Genomic DNA, 9,327 nt, shown 5'->3' on the forward strand with positions numbered 1-9,327 from the left:
TACCTCTTTTAGAATTGCTGACACAAACCACAGCCAAACTGAATAAACTTTGGTCTCAAACATACTTTTTCTATTCTATATTATTTACCTGCAGCATATATCACGAGCTAGCAAAAATAAATTGTTGCCTACTTCCCCTTCAAAAGCGTTTATGTTTTAACTCTTAGATTGATTCCAGGTCACTTGGGAATGATTTCAACGTAGTGTATGTACGTATGTATGTGTGTTTAAGGGCTGGTAATGTCTCCCTTTAGAACAATGTTTTAAAAACTCTCTCTCTCTCTCTCTCTGTCTCTCTATCACACACACACACACACACACACACACACACACACACACACACACACTTATTCTGCCTAAGTTACACTTCTCTTTCATCTATGTAAGAATAAAGATACTTGTGCTTCTAAGTAAAGAGCATTACCTATGACATAAGGTTCTCAGATAACTGACATGGCAGGCTCATTCATTAAGGGAAATTCCTCCCTTCCACTATACATGGTAGTGGCAAAAGCTTAGCCAGCAGATGGTTATGGTTCTCTTGATCGTAAAGAAATGTTCCCTAGTTTCAATGAGGTCTATAAGGAAAATAGAACAGAAGATCCAAGTTTTGATACTAGAAATAATGCATGTAACATTTAAAGAAGGCTCTTGAGGGTAGGGGCCAAGACATCTAAAAATTTAAACGAGAACCCACAGGGTTGGGCCTATAGTAGAAACTGAAGAAATACTTAAAGAATGAATTACATTTCTATTAAGCAATTCTATTTTTCCATTGTCTTGAAGTTCAAAGTGTTGGTGTGGCAGAAGCCTTTGATATCAAAAGAATTGTGGAAATGATTATGCTCCCCTGATATTTTATAAATATTTCGCTCCTTTTTCGTGGATATTTACAATATTAATTGGCACAAGTAGGCATTATCTTCTGGGTACATGCTACTGTATGGCATTTTTGACCAAGCAACCATGTCCTAGTCATGTTGTGTTCCCTGGCTCCTAATTCAGTGGTGTTTACCTCATGAACCAAAGAATGCCCCAAATGAATAGTATACCTTAGTAATCCTTTCAACTCAAGGCTTACAGTGTCATTCTTTCACATATGATCTTATAATTTGCAAAGTTCATTTATAAGAAATTTATATATCAAAATATTCCTAAGAACAATTATAGTAGGTAATTTCACAGTAGGTATTCAGGGTCTTAGAATAAAGTGGGACCTTGAGAAATCAGTAACTTAAATTTTAGCTGAGTATTCTCAAGCTACTTTTATTAACAAAATGTTTACAATGAGAGGTATACATGGGAGAATATTAACTAGTCAAGTTGTGACAATTTGGCAAAGACTCTACCTCAGACTGTATGTCTGAAACAAATATTTAAGTATTTAAGTAGTAACCTTGAATACTGTTTCCAAAAGCTTAACAAGGTGGTTTTATTTCCTACAATGAGAATGTTTTCCATCAATAAAAAAGTTAATCCACATCTTGTACATAGAATACATTCACTTTGAACTCCACCAGTGGATAGGACAAAGCAATGTCCTTTAATAAATCCAACTACTTCCAAGTATAAAATAAATACAAATTTGTAAAAATTTTTAAAATTGAGATTATACATATAAGGAGACAGAAGTAACATCCTGTGAATACATGCAGTATTTTAACCAAATACTGGTCATCAGATATATGATGCTCATATGGAGAGTTGAGAGGCTTAAAGAAGAGACAATAATTTATGATCAAACATTAAGGTTGGCTGGGCACGGTGGCTCATGCCTGTAATCCCAGCACTTTGGGAGGCTGAGGTGGGCACATCACGAGATCAGGAGTTCGAGACCAGTTTGGCCAACATAGTGAAACTCCGTCTCTACTAAAAATACAAAAAATTAGCCGGGCGCGGTGGCGGGTGCCTGTAATTCCAGCTACTCGGGAAGCCAAGGCAGGAGAATCGCGTGAACCCGGGAGGCAGAGGTTGCAGTGAGCCAAGATCATGCTACTGCACTCCAGCCTAGGTGACAGTGCCAGACTCCATCTCAAAAAAAAAAAAAAAAAAAAAAAAAAAAAAAAAAAAAAAAAGAATTAAGGTTGACAGATTTGCCAGCCTGCTTCTGAGCTTTCTATCTCCAATAGGTGGTAAGTGGTAACATAGTTATTATTTGTAGACTTGCCCGATTCGAATTACATTTTTGTAGCTCAGAAGATTCAGAGTTCCTGTTTCGTATCAAATAGAAAATTCTGGACCATACTACATATTTATAAACTTTCATACTACATAATCAATGTTTTTTAGGGTATAGAATGCCAAAACCATTTAACCTCAAAATCCTCTTGTCTATACATATTTACTTAACAATATGCATATTGTTAGCAAATACAGATGTGAGAGAAAGGTAGTATTCTTGAAAAAACTGCATGCCAGGAAGTGCTAGCTTTTAACCTTTGTGTTTTTAACCAAGTAACAGATATTGTTTAAGAAAGTATATCTGAATATACTGTGATGTAAATTTTCAATGAAATAACTTTAGCCTTGAGACATAATAAGATACCAAAGTTTAAAAATTCCAAGTATGGAACAAAACACCAAATTTTAAAATATCACTTTTAACATTTCCTTTTACTTTTCTGAAGAAACATTTAAGATGCACTGTTATAAGGTAAACATTGAAACTGAATATATTTGAATTCAAAACTACAGATTTTAATTACTTTTTACTTAAGTATTTTAAGCAATTAACAATTTAACCACAGCATCTTATCAGTCTCGTACTTAGTAATTCTATTTTTATATCAAAGAAGTGTATATTTTTGGTCCATTTCTGAATAATTAGTAAATCAGTAGAGTTTGCTTATATTGAATAACCTTGATTATGAACAATATAAGCAACTCTAATGGATTATTTAGAAAATGGTAATGTTCTGATTAGAAAATACCAATATCAACAATGTTATTTGTTGAATGCAATTGATAATTACTTTCAGCAACCAACTAAATACCAGATTGACTACAAGAAAGAGAATAAAGGACACCAACTCACCATTAAACAATATTTACTCTTTTCTATGACCTGACACAATGTTAGCAACAGGGATAATATTTATATAAAAGAGAGTGAGCATGGGCTATGTGTTTCACATTTCTATGTTCCTTAGGTCTGGGGATGATTCATTAAGGAGTTTGTCACTTTTATGAATTCTTTATGTTTGACTTAAGAAATGGATACTCATTTTGTTTGGGAGTTGAGGTAAAAGGTGGGAGGGTCAAATCGATTACCTGAAATAAACATAAACTCACATTCTTTTTCTCCCTTATCCCCAAAAGTGTGTTAAATATAATTCATTGTGGAGAAAAGAAATTGTTAAGTGTGAATCAATTTTATAAAGTCAACTGTAATATGGTGATAATGAAAGATGGTAGTCTGTAAGCAGAGTTCTGGCCACTGTTTTGGATATTTAAAAGGTCTATGCAAAAGCTTTGTGATGAATAAAGGAGACTAGGCTTAAAAAAAAAGTTAACTGCAACAATTTTACCTTAAATTTGTATGATATGGCTCCCTGCATTTGAAAAAGGCTATAGATAGTGATAACTGAAAGAGTAACTGATGGTCCTTTCCATCCTAAGCATGGAGGAAGAGTTCTTCTGTATGCTTACTATTTGTAGTCTGTTACTATTTCTGACCCTGACTCTTAAATTCATTGCCTTTGCTCAGAAAGAATCACCCAAGAGTTTAAATTACACTTCCGCTAGACATTTTTTAAAGAACATATTATACTTACTACACATTCAGTTTTGTTAAGGATAGAATCCTTAACTATAACAATGAAGGATATAAAACAACTTTTGGTATAATCAAGGATATAATACAACTCAAAAATTGTCGATCATAATCTTCTTAGCTGTTACCCATTGTATGATGTCATATTTACATATGAACGACTTCAACAGCTCAGTAATCTATGGATTTGTAGTATTGTGATTCTCTGGAAAGCCAGAGCTTATATAATACAAAATAATAAAATTGTGGAATATTCTCTGGCTCAAATATTCTTTTTTTTTTTTTTTTTTTTTTTTTGAGACAGTGTTTCACTCTTGTTGCCTAGGCCGGAATGCAATGGCACGATCTTGACTCATTACAACCTCCGCCTCCTGGGTTCAAGTGATTCTCCTGCCTTAGCTTCCCAAGCAGTTGGGAGTTTGCGTCACCATGCCTGGCTAATTTTGTATTTTTTTTTCTTTTTTAGTAAAGATGGGGTTTCACCATGTTGGTCAGGCTGGTCTTGAACTTTTGACCTCAGGAGATCCACCCACCTCAGCCTCCCAAAGTGCTGGGATTACAAGTGTGAGCCATCATGCCTGGCCTCTGGCTTTCCAAAGAGAGAATCACAATAATACAAAAATTTAAACTTGTTAAAATAACACTGTCCATATCCCAACAGCTCCTAAACAAGTTAACTAAAATGGCACAATAAATTTGCCTGAGTTCCTGTATGCCTTAATAAATAATCTTCAGAAAAAAACATTATTTATTTTTCTATATTAATCATTTCACTTCCCACTGTTCATTATCTTTTTAATTATTAATGTTATTTTGCTTTAAATCAGTACTAACACATTTAAGTCAATCATTTATTTAAACAACAACATTGGCTAGGCACAGTGGTACATGCCTGTAATCCCAGCATTCTGGGAGGCTGAGGCAGGCAGATCACTTAAGCTCAAGAGTTTGAGACCAGTCTGGGTAACATGGTGAAAACTTGTCTCTACAAAAAAAATTAGCAGGGTGTGGTGGCTCCCTCCTGTGGTCCCAGCTACTTGTGAGGCTGAGGCAGAAGGATGAGCGTGGGAGGCAGAGGCTACAGTGAGCCCGCCCCTGCACTCTAGCCTGGGCAACACAGTGAGACCCTGTCTCAAACAAACAAACGAACAAACAAACACAACACACCCCCCACAGATATTGTTTGATATTGTTTGATGTGCAATAAACTGTTATTTTAAAACCTTTTTAAAAAATGCTCTCCAAATTGCAAACCTAGAAAATTTAAGGGATCAAAATAAACTAGACATGAATTCAAAATTCAAACTGGCAAAAAACACTTGGGCTAAAAAGTATCACAAATTTCCCCCCTTAGGGATACAACTAGACTATGTCAATATGTTTGTAACAATGGCCAAAGTTATAATTAAGAAAAAAAAACCCAAAAACCCACTACTCAAAAATAAATCATAGTGAAACTAATTTCTGGATGTCTTCTTCCTAGGGCATCACATTAATTCACTGGGAACCTTCATAAGGCAATGAATGGCACTTGCTTACCTGAGGTGTTAAACACACACCCGCCCCCTGCGCCCCCCACTATCAGCTCCCTGTACTATTTTTAGTTTTGACAGAAAGAGGAGTCCCTTCACAAACAAGGTTAGCTCTGTAACAAAGCGAGCAAAGAAAACAGTGCACTTGGCAACGTCCAACAACTTCGAAGAGAGAGCACAAGTCTCCAACTTTGTTGTGCTCTCATAGGCACATTCCCCACTCACATGGAAAATGCTGTTTTAAAAACTTCCCCTTTTCAATGAACTGTCATGCTATAAAATATTACCTGCTCCTATTTGCAATTTTAAGGGGAGCTATAAAATATTCCCTGATCCCATTTGAAATTATGTGAACATAATTCTCACCATAAGTTTCACCGAGATGGCAGTTGTCACCTGCAAAGCCCTTGCAGGGGCAAAGGCCAACTCTGCACATAGGAAGCCATGGCGGACACCCAAAGTCCGGCCAAGTGGAGAGCAGCAGGCTCCTCGGGAGCGTGAGGGAGGGAGGCCACTAGGACTTCTTTCCACCTCTTGCTCCCAAATCCTCCTCCCTGCATCTGGGGCCCTCAACTCTCTGTCTACCTCATGTCTTCAACCCTCCTCCCCCCGACCTCACACCCCCAAACCCTCCTCGCATTGCACGCCATCAACTCTCCTCTGTCCACCTCACACCCTCAACCCTCCTACCCCCACACCTCATGCCCCCAAACCCTCCTTCCTCTGCCTCATGCCCCCCAACCCTCCTCCCACTACCTCTCTCTCTCACCCTCAACCTTCTTCCCCCACCTCACGCTCTCAACCCTCCTCCCACATCACGCTGTCAACCCTCCTCCCACATCACGCTCTCAAAACCTCCCCACCAACTCACGCCCTCAACCCTCCTCCCCAACCCTCTTCCCACATCTCATACCCCCAAATCCTCCTCAGCCCCTAAATCCTCCTTGTCCACCTCACACCCTCAACCCTCCTACACCCTCCTCACACTCCCAAACCATCCCCAACCAACTCATGCCCTTAACCCTCCTCCCTGCACTTCAAGCTCTCAACCCTCCCCCACACCTCGTGCTCCCAAACCCTCCCCCACCTCACACCCTCAACCCTCCTCCCCCTACCTCACGCCTTCAACTCTCTCCCTCACCTCATGCTCCCAAACCGTCTCCCCACCTGACGCCCTCAACCCTCCTCCCCACACCTCGCGATCCAAAACCCTCAAAACCTTCCTCCCCCGACCTCATGCCCTCAACCCTCCCCCACACCTCATGCTCCCAAATCCTCCTCCCACCTCCCACCCTCAACCCTCCTCCCCCTACCTCATGCCTTCAACTATCCCCCATACCTCAGGCTCCCAAACCCTTCCCCCACCTCACGACCCAAATCCTCCTTCGTCCATCTCACGCCCTCAACCCTCCCCTCTCCACCTTACTCCCCCAAACCCTCCTCCTCCCACCTCACACTCCCAATCCTCCTTCCCCCACCTCACGCTTTCAAACCCTTCCCCAGCCTCACGCGCTAAACTCTCCTCCCCCCACCTCACGCTTTCAAACCCTTTCCCCGTCGCACGCGCTAAACTCTCCTCCCCCCACCTCACGCTTTCAAACCCTTCCCCAGCCTCACACGCTAAACCCTCCTCCCCCCACCTCACGCTTTCAACCCTCCTCCCCCCACCTCACGCTTTCAAACCCTTCCTCTCACCTCACGCCCTCAACCCTCCTCCCCCCACCTCACGCTTTCAACCCTCCTCCCCCCACCTCACGCCCTCAACCCTCCTCCCCGCACCTCATGCTCCCAAACCCTTCCCTCACCTCACACCCTCAACCCTCCTCCCACACCTCACGCCCTCAAGCTCCTCCCCCCACCTCATGCTGTCAACTCTCCTCCCCCCACCTCATTGCCTCAACTCTCCTCCCCACACCTCACGTCCCCAAACTTCCCTCTGTCCACCTCACGCGTCCAAACCCTCCTCTCTTCATCTCATGCGCCCAAATCCTTCTCTTACCTCTCTCACACACCCCTAACTCCTCCTCTCCCTTCCCTCCCAGGGCTCTATATCCTCGTCTCTTTCAAACCTCCTCCAGAGTTACCCCGAATTCTCTCTCGTCCTCTAAAACTTCCTTTTCCCTTAAAATAGGTCCCCTCAAAATTCCTTAATTCCCGCGCGACCGCGGACTCCTGGCTCCCATAACTCACGAGAAGAAGGGGTCATCCTCAAAACTGCTGCTCAGCATCCTGAACATTCTGGCTCTATCTTGGGCGGCGGCAGCCGCGGACAGATTGGAAAACCGATGTTAACTAGCCGCGGCCGCGACCAGAGCCTGCCTCCAGCACTGACGACGCCTCACTCGCTGCGCAGGCGGTGCCCGCCGGGAAAGGAGGTGCGTGACGCCAAGGTGCTTTCCTATTGGACATTGCTCTGTGACGTCGCCAGGACGAGGCGGAGAGCAATGCGCGGCTGCCCTGGCAACCACAATCAACACAGTGGAGGCGAGAAGTTTGGCCTTGCGCCGGCCGGGCAGCTTTTCACCAAGGCTCCGGTGGGATGGGATAGCTTGTTCTCCGGGCTGCAGGAACCAAAACATTAGACCACCCTTTCTGTGACCTTGGGCATGCCGCCGTCAGTTCCGAGCCGCAAGTCTTTTTTTTCGGGGAAAATGAAAAGGGGTCAAGATTTGGACCAGATGACACCCAATGTCCCATTCAGCGGTCGCATTCTGTCATCCACAGGAATTAGTCCTGTATCCGAAACATTCTCTGGTAGTCAAAAGCTGTGAACAAATAATGAGAAAAAAAAATGTGCAAAACGTTTTTTAGTACAGTTAGCAAATAGTTCTTGAAGGAAATGGGATGAAGCCTATCAGATTTCAACAAACTTTTTTACCTCTTGTGAGTTTGAAACTCAAAGCAATAATGTTTCCCAAAGTGGGAAACGCTTAAGTGATATGTAGACCTAGTATTAAAAAGTAAACGAGAAAGCTGCTCTCTTTTCGGTTGTCTTTCTGTGTCTCTCTTTCAAAGATCAAGTCTCACTTTGATTCTGATATGTTTTTAACACTTCTCCAGCATTTCTTAACAGCAGGATTCAGGCCTGCAGCAAGCAGCCATATCCAACTAAAATTCCACTACTATGTATTTTTGTTTGCATTACATTTAGCAGGGAGCTTTCTATTTATGGCAAGGAAACTGATTTTAAATTTAAAGCAGTGCTACACATTAAGAGCTAGCTTTTGCATTTTTAAGTGAAAAAGTAACCTATCGAATAGAACAGGTGGGATTTGGATATGGTGGGCCGGGGGGTTAGGCAGAGCAGGGGAGGGGAACATCATGATAGTGGTACTCAAATTACTACGTTTTAGAAAACACTATCACGGGGCCTTTCAGGAGCCTGGAGACAGATGGAGGAGAAAACAGAAGAGAGATTAAGTAAGGAGAAGAATGGTAAGAGTTTAAGAAAAGAGAAAATACATCTTGCATGTCCACCCTTAATTCAGTGGGCTCCCCAGCTTCTCTACAGGGCTGCCTTGCAGAGATAAAGGGGCATCCATAGCTCATCAGGGCCCCCTGGGATCAGGCCAGAGGGGTGGCACTTTGCCAGCATGAAGAAGTGTGCAGGGCCTGATTTGGAGGTGACAGGAGTAGTCAGGGTTTATTTTGAGAGCTGGAAATTTAATCCTTTGGACCTTTTACTCCCCACCCCCCTTTTTTAGCCAAGTTCTCTGCCAGCTTCCTTCCCCTGAGACTAGTAGCACGAGGTAGGGCAGACTTCACAGCCCAAGATGAGATGGCACAGCCCATCCAGGGAAGAGGATATTTTCTTTTCCTCTGAACTCAGAATAAAACTCTGAGAGCATATATACAAAATTTCTAAAATTTCTAAATAAATTTCAAGGCAAACAAAATTGTTTTACAAGACCTTAAATTGTTTTCCTCTTTAAAATAGTACAAGCACAAGATGTGAAGGAGGCCACACTTAAAAAAAACTTGAAATGGAGTAAGTTATGTGATAAAAGATAGTATTAAAATAGT

The 9,327-nt window shown here is 42.0% G+C and overlaps 1 protein-coding gene across 2 annotated transcripts in view; it reads right to left on the reverse strand.

The window, feature by feature from the left end:
• The window catches only part of MLF1 (myeloid leukemia factor 1), a 37,686-nt gene extending 29,979 nt beyond the window's left edge, over positions 1-7,707 (reverse strand). The window contains exon 1 of one of the 2 annotated variants that reach the window (XM_010367785.2): positions 7,495-7,648. In XM_010367785.2, coding sequence (XP_010366087.1) covers positions 7,495-7,541 — 47 coding nt within the window. In that variant the 5' untranslated portion in view covers positions 7,542-7,648. Of the gene's footprint in view, positions 1-7,494 lie in introns of both variants that reach the window. The other variant, XM_010367786.2, reaches the window with a different exon arrangement.
• Positions 7,708-9,327: the final 1,620 nt, after the last annotated feature.

This window comes from Rhinopithecus roxellana, chromosome 1 (genome assembly GCF_007565055.1).
Source record: "Rhinopithecus roxellana isolate Shanxi Qingling chromosome 1, ASM756505v1, whole genome shotgun sequence".
Taxonomy (NCBI): domain Eukaryota; kingdom Metazoa; phylum Chordata; class Mammalia; order Primates; family Cercopithecidae; genus Rhinopithecus; species Rhinopithecus roxellana.